Source organism: Anas platyrhynchos, chromosome 20 (assembly GCF_047663525.1).
Source record: "Anas platyrhynchos isolate ZD024472 breed Pekin duck chromosome 20, IASCAAS_PekinDuck_T2T, whole genome shotgun sequence".
In the NCBI taxonomy this organism is placed as follows: Eukaryota; Metazoa; Chordata; class Aves; order Anseriformes; family Anatidae; genus Anas; species Anas platyrhynchos.
In genome coordinates this window covers 10,477,136-10,493,731 of record NC_092606.1, presented here as the reverse complement: position 1 = coordinate 10,493,731, position 16,596 = coordinate 10,477,136, and the positions used below count along the sequence as shown (strand labels likewise).

Genomic DNA, 16,596 nt, shown 5'->3' with positions numbered 1-16,596 from the left:
TGTTTCTGAAATGCCAGCTATATGATCTGATCATTCATTATCACCATACTCTCAATTGCAGAAGTGGGCACAAGTTTGCATCGCCTTTCCTCAGTGTTAACACCACAGTGTTAAGCCAGGGTTGTTTGTTTTTTCTGAGGTTTCTTGAAGGTAGGCAGTTTGGATAAGGGTGTACAAGCCCCGGTGCTCACTGTTTGGTACTGGCAAACCTGTGTTTGGGGTTGTAAATGCTGAGATGCCAAGGTGCTGCTCACATGCTGAGATGCAGGCACACTACCTGCCTATCAGCAGCAGCACAGGAGGAGATGTGGGAGGGCTCAGAGCACTTCCATCCTTCTTCAGTGCCTGCACTGATGGCTTGGAGAGGCTGGTATCCTCCCTTGGGCTGCCAGTCAGACGTTGGGAACCCCCTCTCTTGTGTACCATTAGCAGATGTTAATACCATGAAACTTACACCTGTGCAAAGTTCCTCTGCTGCAAAATGTTCATTTCTACATATTCTGCAGGAATAATCTGTTTTTAAAACATTTATCTGGTATATGCAGAAACAGCATTTACCTACTGGATCTACATTTCTGCAAGGGAAATGTTCTCTACTTGTGCTCTTCACACTGCAGTTAGGAGGAAAAACAGGGCAGAGAGAAAGTTGTGGCTCACGGCAAGGTGCTGGAGGTGCCAGGGGAATCTCTGAGGGCTTTACCTCTTCCAGAATTGCCAGGGCTGATACTGGATTGCTATATTTCCAGCCTGGAAAACAACCCCTTGCTTCCCTACAGCTCTACCAGCAATAAGTAAGCTGCAAGAGCTCTAGCTACATCCAGTTGAATTATTCACACTGTTAGTGTTAAATGAACCCAAAAGAGCAAAATTTGCAAAGTTATATTGAGGTGTTGAAATGAGGTTGAAAAAACCACAAGTAGGGAACTGCAATGTGCCCACATGCCTCTCTTCCTCCCAGTACCACGCTTGTTCCTGCTGGCCGTGTCTAACTCGGTTCTCTTCCCACAGTTCGACATGCAGAGGATAACACTAGAAGAGCTGAAACACATCCTCTACCACGCCTTCCGGGACCACTTAACGATGAAGGACATTGAGAACATCATTATCAATGAAGAGGAGAGTTTAAATGAAAACTCTGGCAACTGTCAAACAGAGTTTGAAGGTGAGAGAGAAAGTTTCTGTACTATTATTTTATTTCTGCTTCCTTTGTGAAACTCAGCCTGGTCCACAATATGCAATGGGCAAAGTTGCACAGAGTTAGTGCGGAGTTACTTCAGGACTTCGCAGCTTTGAGATCAATGCTCAGTCTACTAGTTCACACAGCTTTTGAGCCAATACCAAAACCCTTTCTTTCTCATTTGTCCCCTAACCTTGGAGTATGCCCAAAGCAACTTTTATATCTGATGGTTTGCAGAGCCACAGGGTGGTACTTGGGCTGTTTCACTTTGGAGCCAGCAATAAATTGAAATTCACAGGCCAGCTTCAGTGCCTCTTAGGAAATGAAAAAGAATATTTGTGTCAAACATAGCCAACCTGGTCTATTTTTCCCCTCAGTGTAGCAGCACAGCAGACAATATTACAAAGCCCAAACCATGCATTCATTCACAGTACAGATATCCACAGACTCCTGGCAAATAAATCAGCTTCTAGGCCAGAGGAACTCATGGTGCTCCAAATTGTTGCTGGTTGTAACAACCAAACCTAAAAATCATCTCAAGTGCAAAAAGTCCAGTGAGATATATACAGAGAAATGTAAGGGTTCTGCACATCACCCTGGTGCTTTCCTATCCACTGAAATGCCACGTTACATCATCCATTTGTGGGAAATCCTGATACTCTGAGGGGTCAAGTAGCCTCTGAAAGGGCACTAGGTGGAGATAATGAAGCATCAAAACAAAGCAAAGGATAGGCATATTAGAGCAATTCTTAGCCTGGCTAATTAATGGGATTCAGACACTGTATCCAGCACAGTCATCCTGTGCTAAATACTGCAGAAAAGATGTAGAAGAGCACGGCTGAATTTTAAAAAGTCTGCAGGAGGGAGGTAAGCAGCGACACTCTTCAAACCAAGCCAAGCAACATTTTTTTTTCCTCACAAAGAGCAGCAGGGAGGAAGGGATGCTTACTTACATGAATGGAGTTGTTAGTCCCCACTGACCTGCTGATTCAGTGGAGACATGCGCCAGCTGTCACTGCTGCAAGAGGCATGCAGGCTTCTTTCAGCATTGGTACTTGGGTGAACTATCCAAGTCGCAACAAAAAATGGGTCCGAAAACCGAAATGCTCAGCTTCTCATTTTGGAAGTCCCAGCTTCCAAAAGTACAGCAAGAACAGCTTTCCTCGTGGGATGTTGGCATTGCTGGTGCTAGGCAGAACCTAGAAGCAAAACAGACCCTTTTTTAGATGTTGTTAGGAATACACACACACATACAAATCCACCAGAGAATAAAGATCAACGAAACACTGTCAACCAAGATGCTAAGTTTTGCTCCAGGTCCCAGGAGAAGGGGATGGTTCTGGTCCACAGCAGCTCTGACATGAGCATTTCTCCCAGGAAAGGCAGACTGAGAGCAGGTTATGTCCCCGCAGCTCTCAAGGCTGGACATGCCATTACTTGAAATACCTACTTGTGCCAGAGGAGACACAGCTGCTGTAAGCATTCCCATTTCCCAAACACAAAATTCCCCACAGGACTCAGAAGCAGGAATGAAAGGGCCTCATGGCATAGACTGATGGCACCAAGGGACAGCTGTCATGAAGGCTGGGCAGCATCTCAGCCTCGTATTAAGAAGGGTCTCTATGTAAGTTCATCACCCTTCACTCACTTAATTAGTGGAGAGAAAAAGATACTTTATGGATACAGTTCCTCTAATTTATTTGAAGCACTACACAAGGATGAGGTGAACTGCACTGTAAAAAACACCTATTTCTTTCAACTGTAAAGGTAGCCTAAAGGGAATAGCTTAGAGGTTCACATCTATTTTTAATGTACATTTCATCCACCCCTCTGAAGTGCCTTTAATTATGGGTAGGAATGAATCCAAGTTGAGCCCTGGTGGTTTTCACTGAGATTTGGGAATGACTCCTATGGGAGGAGAGACAGCAGATATTTTCAGTATGTTGCTGCAATGGGGCATCTCCACCCACTGTCATACCGGGCATGTTCTTGCCATCAAAAAGGATAACTAAGACCTTCCTCCATGGACAGGAAACATTACTATCAAAAAAAATACAAATGCAAATTTCTGTAAGTCTCAAAATTTTGCCATATAGGCTTCTTGTCATAGTAAGGCCTTCGCAACTAAACTTCATAATATTTATTGTATATCAACACAGACGATGTAAGTTATTTCTCTCTCTCATATGCATACACACACACAACCACACGCACATTTTAAACCAAGTACAAAATTTGTATTATGGTCAGAGACAAGTCTAGGATTTTGTTCAGCTCACTCTGAACATGAGAGTCATTTGCAAGACGTCAGATCTAGGCTCACATTACAACTTTGCCTCCTACACATTTCAAGGGAGTTTTGTTAGCCTTCTACTTGATGAAGAGCAAAGCAATGAAAATGCCCAGCTCCTCAGTACAAGCAGCCCACACCAGCCTTGACAATAAAGAACACAACCAGAAGGGAGGCAGAGTTATATCTTCAGCCCTTCTCACTATTTTTATTAATGCTTAGGGCAGGACAACGAAGCTCAGAGCCAAGAAGAGTGCATGTTTTTATGGGAAAAGACACAAGGAAAGGACAACCTTTTACAATGACATTGCACTAACAAAAATCTGTAGTACAAAAATCATTCATCTGGCAGGTCCCTTTATCCAAATGCTCATGACAATAAGCTCTTAGCAAACAAGAGTGCTGGTAGTTACCGTGACCTGTGCTGCCAGCCATGGGTATTTTATCCTCAGCCCTGACATTCAAATTAACAGGATGTGCAAGAGCTGCCACAGGTCCCTTCCCCGCTCTCCCCGGATAAGCATTAGGAGCATCCACTCCTCAGCTAACTCACCTTTGGCAGAGTAATGACAAAAGTCACTATAAATACACTGTAGCTGATCACATTATCAAGCTTAAATCTGCAGAGGAGAGGGTTCTCAATGCTCACCCTGAGCATAGGACCTGAGCATCTCAGCCCCACTGTGGGCATCATAACCTGCCTGGCAGTCACAGCTAGTGTGCCCATTGAGCCTATTTCCAGGTGGAGAAGTTACAGATGGTAAGCTGTCTTTGCCACCCCTTGGCCAAGTCTTCACCACCAGCATACCCTCTGCCTGTTGAGAAGATGAAGGATGAGCCTTGATGTGCCTTTGATTCTTGAGATTTCCTTTACATTGAATGGGGCACCTCAGAAGAAGCTTCTGGCTCTGACCACATTCAAGGAAACAACTCATGTCTAAACGCCTGCATGTCCCTTGGGTATTAAAAACTCCTATTGGCAACAAAATGCAAAACACATCAATAATTCAGACCTGTGACAATGCCCACTATGGAAACCAGCAGGAAAAAGAATAGATGCCATGCTCAAAGGATCTATGAATTTGAAGAAATTGAGAGCAAAACCTCATCATCTACAGGGAGGGCAAGAGGGTTTTCATACTTAGGAGGACAAGTCATAGACTGCTCCTAGGGCAGCACAAAATTGTGTTAACAATTAAAAAAAAAAAAAAAAGACAACTTCAGCTTCTCAGTAGGTAAAGAACAATATTGATGGCTTACCTGGATCCTACTATCTTTAAACTCTATTTTGACTTGATAGTATAACAGAAGACTGAAATTGCTACAGGAGCAATTCTGCAAGAAATACTGAACATGCTTTACTCTTTTCCATTGAGTAGGAAAATGCCATTGCAGAAAGTCATGGCCAGTCTTCAACTGTTCTCCCAGTCATAATTGGCATCAGAGCCCTATGTTGAACAGCAACACTGACCATGAGGGCTTATGCCACTGTTTTGTTTGCTGGCTGGGGGAGTTTTCAAAGTGCATAAATAACAGAAAAATAAAGACAGAATAACCAAAGCTGTTATTTAACAAGCTTTTCAAAGTGCTGGGCCATCATGCACAAAACCAGGGAACTACAGTATTGATTCTGTGTGCATTATAAAAGCAAACGAAAGAATCAAGGAGTAGAGCCATACAAGCAGAAAGCAAGTAATTTAGGAGGCTGCCGTAAGGGGGATTTCATTATCTGAGCAGAATATAGTGAGTCCCTTGGAGCAATGGTTGTGCAACATTTCCCTGCCCTCGGCATTTTGACTCAAAGTGCTGCCTAACGAGGGCTTCTTGTGCCTCCGGCACTGAGCTGATGCTCAGGGACCGCATGGGAGCTGGGATTAGGACACAGACACTGCTAAATCCTGGCCAGAGGAGGCAAGGAGGGATGAAACAAGTGTTCAAAATACAGCATCCACTGCTCCCCGTCTCCGTGTGATGAGGTTCAAGCCTGGATTAAAATAAGGTTTTATTTCTTTGTGCTCAAAACATCCTCCTGGACTTTTCACAGCTTGGGCACTCAGAGCCTTTTTCTGGTCACATTTTGGTTTTAATGTAATTCTGAGCTTGTTGTCAAACCATCTGAAAGTCTCCCATCATCACCAGTACAAGCATCTATGGGAAAAGGAAGGTGGGTAAATCCCTTCTCGTACCTAAAAAAGACCATATATGTGTATACTACCCATATATGTGTGTGAGGATCTTATGACTTTCTGTATCCATCTTGCAGAACCTTCAGAGCCTTTTCAAATGTTGATCTTTGTGGAACCCCTGTACTGTGTGTTGTTCTGGTATTCTTAGGTAGGGAGACTGAGGCAGAGACAAGAACTGGCTTTAGCAGACCACAACATGTATACTTGTTGCTGAACTTAAAAATATAATTACATAAAATATGTCAAATGCTAAAAATCCCATTTGTCTGCATATTAACTGCTGAAATTGCTCTCACCTGTTTTGACAATTGTTCTGCAAGCATTCATTTAAAAAGGTTCTTAGTAAGTCTGATTTTGCTTAGGCACAGAAAAACCTAAAAACAGTTCAAAAAAAATCCTAAGGTACTATGCATGTTCATGGGAATGATCACAGTGTTTTTTTAAGCATTGTCAGGGAGCACATCTTGAATCTCTGCTTGCTCCCATTTGACTTATAATTGGAAAAACCTGGACGTGACTAAGGGGATTCACAGAAGACCAATATTTCTGATAAAAGAAATGCATAGAGAACTTCATAAAGAACTTAAAAAAACCACAACCCTACCCAGATCTACTGAAACACTTAAATCTTCAGGCATTTGAAGGTTTTTAAAGCCAATGTGAGTGAGAAAGGGATTCCCGCAGTACAAGAGGGCAGTCTAATAGGAAAATTGGTATGGAAGTAATGAAAAGTAAGGTTGTTTATTTGGAAATGTCCCAGCTATATTCACCCCAATGGTCTCCAAGGAGAGGTAGTGCTTGGCCAGCACAGGGGATCTTTGAAGTATAAGCTAGAGGGTTCAGCCAAAGTTGGGTATACATTGAGGAGAAGGAGGATTTCCGAGCTCAGTCGATCCCAGTGGAAAGTAAAAATGTTTCTTTGGCCGAGGAACTCATCGAGTAACCCCCGATGGCAGGAGGTAGGAACTAGATGGTCTTTAAGTCCCCTTCCAACCCAAGCCATCCTGTGATTGCATGATGCTATGATCTTTCTCTTGTCTTTCCTGCAGTGCACGCCCAGAAGCAGAACAGACAGACCTGTGTACGGAAGAGCCTTATCTGCGCATTTGCCATGGCCTTTATTATAAGCGTGATGTTGATTGCGGCCAACCAGATCCTGCGGAGCGGCATGGAGTAGCCTCTCGCCATGACACTGTGAACCAAACTGACCATGCATGCGCATGCCACCGGGTGAGCTTCCCCTGAACCGACTCTCACACGGCAAAGAGACAGAGGCAGGCAGATAACGCACCATTCGACAAGGAGCCTGGGGCCAGCAGCGTAACGTGTCTTGTGAATCAACTACATCCTTTTGGCAGGGACATAAAAGGGCTGTCTTAATGCTTTAAAGGTTTTGTTTCCTAATGCAATAAAAAAAAATATACAGGAGTCCTGAATTATTGCTTCAAAACAGCAATGGTAACTTGGAAGACACTTTCATCCAGCAGTCTGTTTTGCAGTTTCAAGGAGGCACAGCCTCGTGACTCATTGCAGCAGGGCTGTCTTTTAACCTAGGGGCCAACTGACTATTTTGCATAGCTCTCCGCCGGGCCCACATTCCCAGGAAGTTGATCGTAGCATTGCCACAAGCAAGTCTTGTTCATTTTATTTCATGTACTTCAGCTTCACTTTGTTTTTCCCTTATGACCATGCCTTTGAGTTTACGGCATTAGAGGGGAGCTAGAGCATCCTTGTACAGTATTTTCAAAGTAAAAAGAGGAGAAATTGCCAGCGTCATACAAAATGTCTATTTTTGCTTCATAATACTGCCTTTGACACCAGACTGTGGGGTAGCATGAGTCTGTCTGACATTTTTTCCCACCGCAAATCAGGGTTTAAGAACCACCACCCGCTTTCACACATGGGCATTCCTGAGATTTGTGCAGTCTTCCAGCCAACCCTGCAACCACCAGCACCAGCCTTCTCTTTGGTCCCACCTGCGTATTCAACAACATTTTCTTTTCAGAAGTCTTGCCCTCTCACTATATTGGTATTCAACAACCTTATCTGAGACCAAAACCATAAGGAAAGCTCTTTCTCAGCTTTTCTTCCTGCTACTCATCTGCCCAATTTTTATTTAATTTCATTTGCCGTCGTTGTAATCTGCAGTGAATCCTCCATGTCAGACACCTTCTCATGAGAGACATTACATACTCACCTGTGTGGTGATGTGGGATTTGACCAGCCAGCTGCTCCAGACCCTCACTGGAGCCATCCCACCACCGCTGCCACTGCTCCACCCATCCCATGGATGGGCTCAAGAGAGGATGAGCTGGAAAGCAGGCTGCAGCAAGAGAAGAAGGAATCAAACTTGAGCATACCGCCATATGTTATGTAGTGTGTCAGACTTTCAGATCCCGCAAGTGTTAGTTATTTTTCCTGGAAGAGATTTTAATGTGCAGCAAAGAGAAGATGGAGTGATGCAAACAAGAGACACAACACATCCCGCGGAAAGTGCAGGGACTGCACACTCCTGGAGCCAGGATTACATCGGAAAGTGTTTCTCCTTTTAAACATGATACAAATCCTTGCACTTAGCTTCAGATGAACTGTGCATCTGTGTGTCACCCCTGGGAGAGATCTGGTTTCCTTGACCTCATGGGAGATATTTGTGGCCAGCACATGCGGAGCCAGTGCGGGAAGCATTCACGCAGGCGTCAGAGCTGCGGTGGCTTCATGCTGCCAGCTGGGCAAGCTCCAGAAACACCAAGGAACAGTGAGATCCTGCTCCTGGAACGTAGATGACTGTTTCCTGTGTCATGAGAGGGGGACAGGATGGCTCCCAGAGGGATTGTGAACCATGAGCTTCCCTTGTCCTACACAGCAGTCATTGGCTTAAGCCTGGATCCATCTCAAAGACTTGTTTCAGGTCTTTTTTTTGTCTTTTTTTTTTTTTTGGTTACAAGTTCAATTGATAATATTTAACCTGTGTTTCTTTTTCGTAGCCTAATTTGAAAATGTGTTTCTCATTTTTCTGTCTCCCACTAGCCTTTTAAACTCATGTCACTGCTTAGGATTTCTCTTTAGGTGTGTGTTGTAGTTGCCCACTTCCACATTGCCATTTTCCTGGTGCCCCCCTCCATATCTGAAGATGACAGCTGTCATTTCCAAAGCAGCTGAGTTGTTTTTCTGCCTTCCACAAACACACACTTCTGTATTTCTGTTCTGCTGTGACTAATAGAGGTCAACCACAAAACATTCCACTAAAATTTTTACATCTCCTAGAAGATAGAGGGATTTGTGTTTCCTATAGGGCAGGAGCAGACTTCAAACTAACAGCAGAAAATCATAGACAAGCTCAAGCAAAGGTTTCACTCTGCTGGGGAAAATCAGGGGTGCTCCCAACACTCACTGTGCTGGATATTGCAGATAATGAGCTTGGAGATCTTTTTGAGGGAACTGTCATCCACATTTTTAGGTCTCAGGGGCACATGAATTGGTGGGGGCAGCAGAAAATAGTGTAAATGTTGCTTGCCACTGAGTGGTACTTATTAAGATTTTTTTTTTTTCCTGGGATGGTGCTGGAGTGGATGTGGGAAGCAGAGCAGACGGAGATGGAGCATTGGTGGGCACTGACCCACCAACCCCGCTCAGCACAGCAGCTCCATGGGGCAGAGCATTGCCTCTTTGCTTAGCACAGAAAGACAAGTAAAACACACCAGGCTTTTCTCCATGTTCTTCTCACTCATCCAACAGCTAACACCAGGCAGACTCCAATTATAACAGCTACCTTACAGACAAGATAATGTTTTCCATTCCTCCAAGCTTTCTAGAGGCTCCATAATTTCTACATGCATGTTCCATAAAAAAAAAAAACACTTTGTAAATACAGTCATTGTTCAGCACAATTCTTCGTCTTGAAGGTCCATTTGTAAAACCAAACCTATAATTAATATATTGGTAAAAGCCATAGCCTGGGGTCAGTAGAGTTCATTGCAAAACTCCCCACTGATTTTACTGGGTACGGGATTTGGGGATTTTTTGGTTTTGCTTTTTCTGTGGGGAACCCAATTTATCCATTATGAATCAGTGCCATGTCTTGCCAGAGGTCTCCTCTTCCTTCCTAGAGCAGCCTTTCTTCATCTAAAGGCATCTTGAAGATATCCCTTCTTTAATCTGTCAGGCTCTTCTGGTAGTGAGTGGCAATGCAGGATGGATCAGGCCAAGCTGTTTCAACCCTTCCACTCCCAGCAACCTCCAGCAACCTTTCTAGTTACACCTTCCCATCCTTCCTGGCCAGCAGGACTGGACCTCTGTCTCCTCCCTCCCTCCCTCTCCCTGGCTCCATTTATGTAACATCCATTTATCTTCTTTCCTTTTTTTTTTTTTTTTTTTTTTTTTGTATTCTTCTACATAAGAGATGGAAAAAGGGGCTTTTTTATTGCTTTTACAGACAGTAGGTAAAAATAGAGCAGTAAAATTTCCATTGGAACCTGATGGCAAAGGTTTAGGGGGAAGAAAGTAGAAGAATCAAAGAAATAAAAATAAAAATAAAAACACATCCCATACTTAAAAAAAATAAAAAATATAAAAAAACACCACTATTTAAGTGCTAATTAACATACTTTAAAAAATACCCAGACTGCAGCAGGGCTAGGTAGAGCTGTCAGAAAAAGCACTAAACTTATGCTCTTGCCAGTTACATGAGAATTTAAGTGTCTTTTCAGCACTGCAATTCTGTATGAAAAGGATATTGCTATGGCAACCCTCGCTGTTCGTGACATGTGTGCCACAAGTTGGAGCGACACACAGCAATTGCAAACATGCTCCCAGCCACACCAAGGCTGGACAAATGACTCCCAGCAGCCCAGGACAGCCGTTGAGCTCATGGATTAGCAAATTATCAGCAAATTCTGAGCACCCTGAAGATGACTCTGTTGGCTTAGTCACAAAATATAAAAATAAGGTGTGCAATTAAACAGATTGGCACAGAGGGAAAGATTTAAGGTGGCCGTGATTGTTTTAGCTTGAGAGAGGCTTTAGTTTGGTTTGGCTTGGGAGCAAATAAAATTAAGGCAGTGTACGTGCTGCTCAACACAGGCTGCCTTGGGCTTGTTGGGCACGTCCATCACGGAGGGACCAGTCCTGATGGGAAGGATTTGGCTTATTGCTCTGGCACAGCGCAGGGCTGCTTTGCTGAGAACCATTTGTGGCTTTAACTTTGAAGGCACAGCCTGATTTTCAAGCACCACAAGGCATTTGCACCTGGAGAAGCCAACGAGGGGGCAGCAAGCATGTGACACTTCAGAGGCCACAGAGAAATGAATTCCAGCAAAAAGCTGCTCTGGGAGCATGGATTGCCTGTCAGATCCGAAGCCATACCATCAGGTCAGCCACAAAGGCCTCAGCTGAGGCGTTACTGTGCAGGCCAAGAGCAGCGTGGTGCTGGACCTCAGGGGCAGGCACTTGCCCACAACAGGCTGCACCACCTCAGGGCCTCACTGGGGCCTGGCTCCACCGCTGAGAAGGCTTTAATAATCAGGTGCAGTATTGGCAGTGGTATAGAGAACTAAAAACCACAAGCAGTGTGGGCAACTGGAAACACTCTTTTAGGGGGCGTTTGGTCCTCATGCTGGTAGAGGTCATATAGAGATGACAAAGGACAAAGTCTTGAAAAGAAAGAAGTAATTAATTTTTCAGTTTGATGGGTACCTACAAATGTGCTGGTAACTGTTAGAGGACACCCCATTCTGGTGGAGGTACTCATGGACCTCCCCAGGACAGGGGTCACCTGTGAGCAGGTATAGGAGACCTGTCTACATGCCCCCGCTCCCAGGTGAACTAGAGCTGGATATTGGGGTATCACCTGCTGAGAGACTTCATACATGCTATTTGGTGGTTACTGGGCACTCACTTTGGACATGATGAACTGTTAGAGCTGGATGTTACTTGCTTTACGTTAAAGATTTACATGAACTCGGGGGAAAAAAAAGAAAAAAAGTTATATAAGATATATGCACTGTTTTAAGCTGAGGCCAGTCTTTCTCCCATAAGTAATAGAATAGTGAGGAAGTAAATCAAGAACAGGTAGGAAGCATTCCTAAAGATGCTACTTGAGATGGATGAAGTCTTTTTGACAGACTTGGATGAGCAAAGTACCTACTGGCAAACACTTTATTCCATGGAAAGAACGCACTGCATCTTTCTGCCTGCTCCAAAAGACCAAAGCATCTCCTGGGACACCCAGAGGACCATGCAAGGCTATCCAAGGTCCAGTGCTGGCTCTGCTCGAGATGACACATTGCTTTGCGAGGTGCCCGGTACTTTTCAGCTTTTTTCCATGAAAGACTCTCTTTCCCTGCACGTAGCGTGCACGTGCCCAGAGCAAGTCGCACTGCCAAGGGCTGTCATTGCACAAAAGCAAGAGTTTCACAGTCCCGAGTCAGACTTAGATCTGCAAAGAGAGAAGCAGTAGGAGGAATACATTAAGATCACTAAGAATGAAGTTCCCTATTTTATCCACCCGTGTAATAAATTATTTAGTTTCTGCTTTATGGATGACTATTTGAAAGAAGAAAAACCAACTCTTCTAAAATGAGAATCTGATAAAGTATCTTTTTTTTTTTTTTTTCTTGGCTCTGAATCATGCTTACATTCCACAGATGGAGATGTACAGAACTTGCTGGTTTTCAATCTATTATTTTACTGTACTGAGTTCTGACAGTGCAATTATATTTCCCTGGCATCACTTAAAACCTATTACTTTCCCAGGAACTAAGGAATTTAATACAGAAAAACAAAAGGCTCAAAACATTTTAATCTCTCTGTGTTGTTGGTTATTATCAGAAACGAATCTTGTTTTTCTCCAGTTCAAGTAGCATGTTTTAGGCAGCTCTATGAAGTGGAGTCTGAAGTTTTTCAGACTTTCGTTCCAGTGGCAAAAGTCTGAAAAATGCCTCAGTTTGGCATCTTCAGTAGAAAAGAATTTCAGCCCCAAAATGGAGGGGAAAAGGGAGAAAAAGGAATTCCTCTGAATCTAGTGATCAGTTCTTGGCAATTCGACCATGAAAATACTTTTTTTTTTTTTAATTTTTATTATTTTCTGTCAGGACAGAACAAAATACTTTGTAGCTTTGAAGATTATTACTAAATGAAATTTCCATTTTCCATCCAATTATTTTTCTACAGCTGTTCATGGCCAATATTTGCCAGCATCATGAATAAGCATCTTCAAACCCACTCATCGCTTTAGGCAAGTTCCATAATGCAACTTTCCTTTATCAGCTTGCATTGGCCAACAAGTAGACATTTGACCATCCCATATAAAGCTGTCGAGCTTGCTCTAGTAGCTACTCTTCCAGTCTTGCCAACACTCAGGCATGTTGTCTCTCCTGTGAGCAGTCCCACCACACTCAAACCATGCTGCCGATGTGTTTGCAGCATCAGGCCCCTGGGGTTGCCATTTGACAGCAATCTTCAAAAAAGTGCACATATTTTCATATTGCAGCTATTCAAGAGTGGCATGACATTTCCCACCATCTCTGTCAGAGGAGCCAAAGTTATTTCAGCTTCATGCAGCAGCTCGTGTTCTCTCAGATTTTAATTGGGGTGGCGGGAGGAAGAAAGCTGAAGTTCCTCTCGGACTCCAGAGTAAATAAGAAGTAACTCATTGGAGTTAATTGGCTTAAGCTGGAAAAAAAAAAAAAAAAAAAAAAAAAAAAAAAAAAAAAACAGAATCCAGCCTGTTACCATTTAATCCATGCTAGGATCTAAGTAACCAATGCGTCCTGATTCATCTGTAGGAATTAAGTTCTTCACTAATGCATCCATCTCATTTTTGTCGTCATTTCATCTCCAACTGTTTTCAAGCCATTTACTATTCATTGTTAAAAATTGACCATTTTTGCTTGTTAACAGAAGACATGGCATTTTAATTAAAGAAACAACTCACAAAGTCAGCAACATAATAGTAAAAAAAAAAAATACTTTGTACAAAACACTGTAAATATTAATATAAATTAACTTGGCATGCAACTTAAATAAATCCTATGTTATTGCAAGTTACCCAAGTGTATAAAGATGTGTATAAAAGGAAAACCGAATGCCATATGTATCGGCTGTTTCCTCTAACCAAACACTACTGTAAATATATACTCTGTATAAAAAGATTTTAATTTTACCATTATTTATGCAATAGAAATAAAGTTGTTTTTTCTTTTGATGAAGGATGAAGTTTCTTTTTTTCCTCATTTTAAAGCAGTCATTGATATTTATTCATGCCCAAGTACAACAGCAAAAGCTAGATTTGCATAAAATATTAGGACAGAGACCCCTTCTTCCTTCTGAGGGATACATGAACATTCGAGGTTTATATTTTGCTTTGAAAATAGATTTACATATTTTAAAGCCTGTTATTACAAAAAAGAGCTCCTGGCTGAATAGATGCTGTGGCTGTTCGGAGCCAGGATCAATGCTTCAGGAGTGAAACAGATGCACAGGACTCATTAGTATGCCAGAGAGATGAATTTCACTTCTCCTCTGGAAGTGGTGGAAGTCAAATCAGGACTGGTGAGGTTGGTGGGCACCGCATGCAGATCTCAAAGCGAAGGGACAGAACATGCCATGTGTTTTTCCATGGCACTTGCTTAAAGACTCAGAACCACTTTTATTAGACCTACCAGAGATTCAGGGCCTGTTTCCCTGAGCTCAGATGGGCCTGGGTCCTTCTGGAAAGAGCATGTTGACCACAGATTTTAATCCTGTCTCTGCTGACACCAAGGCTTCATACCACGAGAGCTGCACTGTTCAGCTAAGCCACATTCGCATGTCCTGAAGAGCAGATGCTCCCTTGGCTAATCCACAGCTCTCCCTTTCACTGTAGACCATTCCACACAGCTGCTGGTCCTCAATGTCCACCATGTGCTGCAAACCATCTGGCTGGAGGAGATAAGTATGAAGATAATGATTGTCCCCAAAGTTGCTTGTAGAGGTAACTAAATAAAAGCTTTAAAGGAAACAATTGATGCAGGTAAGTAGTTTTCATCCGTGTGGACCCAGGTCAGAGTGGGTAGCCTGCTGGGAGAAACAGTGCAAGCCTCAAAGCTCCCACTGTGCCCCTGTGAGTATCTCCTCTACCTTGTGCTTGGAACAGGCCTGTAATGCTTTCCCTAGACCTATTTTTCAAAAATAGCAGTTCTGGTTCCTTCATTTAAACTCTAAAAAATTAGTATTTTTCCCCAGACAACACTATGTATCACACTCCGTTTCATGGATTCACATTATTTATTAATTGTAAGCATTTGGACAACAGCCTGGTGGCTCAGATACTGTTCCTTATTCCTGGAACCATCACAACTTTTGGTATGAGCAATTATCTATGCATGGATTACCACTGAAAAACAACTGATGCATGAAACGTTTACAAAATTTGTGATCCAATAGAAAAAAAAAAAAAAAGACACTGTACACTAGTACACTCTAGTTGACCTTTTATATTATGTAAGTGAAGAGCATTTTAATGAATGGCTTAGGAAGAAGCTTGAATTCATTATAGGAATGAATCAAATGTATTATAGAAATTCCTATGTATTTATCATAGGAACGAGTGAGTAATCAAAGAAATGCACTGCTGGGAGGAGATACCAGCCCTATACCACTCAGCTCTTTGCCAACAGTGTTCATATTCAGACCATTGCAGTCCCAGTCCTCAATGAAACCACGTTTTGTGTTTCAGCCACCAAAACTATTCAGGAGTTAAAATTCACTGGCATCATCACTAACACGCATCTTCTCTGTCCGGCAGCCTTTGGTGAGGAGAAGCACAGTGCCAAAGCAGTGACTATGAAACCATTGGGAAATCTTCACTGACTGAAGGAAGAAAACAAACTTTAAAAGAGGAAAAACGTGCCACATTCAGACTCAGACCAAACTGCATTATCCCCACCATAAGAAGAGCCCACAAACATGACCACTGCTCCAGGTCTGCCAAAGCTTATTTAGCTCACGTGTTATTTTAGTGCGGTCCATTCAGCAGAGAACAGTGCCCAGACGTCCATCCTTCAGCTGTGCCCACCAGGAGGTTTCAGGTGCCAGCTGCCGGGGGAGCAGGCACTGGCAAGGGGCAGGAATGACTGTGTGGGTCCAATCCAGCTCCTGGGGAGTCGGTGGAAACATTCCCAGACTTGGTGGGATTTGGATTAGGTCATCATACAGCACAGCATTTTGCACCCTGGCTCTTTGCTTTGTTTAAATGGAGTCTGGCCAAGGCCTCAAATTTAATTACTGAAATACAAATAGTGAAAAAATAAAGCTTTCTGTAGTCGGAATAAAATTCAGACATGGCTCCACCTAAAACCTCTTTCCAACATTGGTCTCCTGGAGATCAAAACTCACAGCAGGAAGTGGCTTCAGTTAGACACAATGCTTTCCCCCAGTTAGGTACTCTGCACATGACCCTGCAGGCTGCTTTTCCTGCTTCGATCTCACCCACTCAATACAAACTTCCTCCTGATTAACATCTATAGAAAGTATTTGCTAATGCAAATCCAAGGGCAGTAATTTATTTGGTGAAAGCTAGTTAATCCTGGCAAGGCTTTTCCATGTAAGTATAGAGTAATACCATCTTGTTTTAATTGCTTCTTTAAGAGTTTTTTTTTTAAATCAAAAACATTTTAATTAAAAAATTGAGTATCTTCCAGAGTAAAAAAGAGTATCTTCCAGATCTTTTCCCATTTATTCTTCTTTCCACCAAAATTATCAGCACATTTGTAAAGTTCTAAAGAAAGTAATTACAGCAGATGTTGATCGCTGCTGCTAGCATTGAGGCTGCTGAATGCAACACATCAGTCTCCCAACTTGAACTTTTTTTGCAACTTTCTGAAACAGCACATTCTGTACTAAAAGTTTCCATTCTTAGTCTTTGCTCAGAAAGGAGGCTGTCTGTTCAGGAGCTGGTATGCTTTCAT

The 16,596-nt window shown here is 42.8% G+C and overlaps 1 protein-coding gene and 1 long non-coding RNA gene across 8 annotated transcripts in view; one reads left to right on the top strand and one right to left on the bottom strand.

Moving 5' to 3' along the window:
- The window catches only part of CALN1 (calneuron 1), a 130,651-nt gene extending 117,283 nt beyond the window's left edge, over nucleotides 1-13,368 (top strand). For all 3 annotated transcript variants that reach the window (XM_027445955.3, XM_072026187.1, XM_013105853.5), the window contains exons 5-6: nucleotides 1,009-1,162; nucleotides 6,703-13,368. In XM_027445955.3, the coding sequence (XP_027301756.1) occupies nucleotides 1,009-1,162; nucleotides 6,703-6,830 (282 nt within the window). In that variant the 3' untranslated portion in view covers nucleotides 6,831-13,368. The remainder of the gene's footprint in view (nucleotides 1-1,008; nucleotides 1,163-6,702) is intronic.
- LOC119713266 (uncharacterized) overlaps nucleotides 1-16,596 on the bottom strand; it is a 66,496-nt gene that overhangs the window by 25,327 nt on the left and 24,573 nt on the right. For 3 of the 5 annotated variants that reach the window (XR_011804308.1, XR_011804306.1, XR_011804307.1), the window contains exons 4-5: nucleotides 14,311-14,569; nucleotides 2,131-2,376 (exon numbers count right to left, since the gene is read on the bottom strand). This is a non-coding gene — a long non-coding RNA (uncharacterized lncRNA). The remainder of the gene's footprint in view (nucleotides 1-2,130; nucleotides 2,377-14,310; nucleotides 14,570-16,596) is intronic. The other 2 variants (XR_011804309.1, XR_005260273.2) reach the window with 2 other exon arrangements.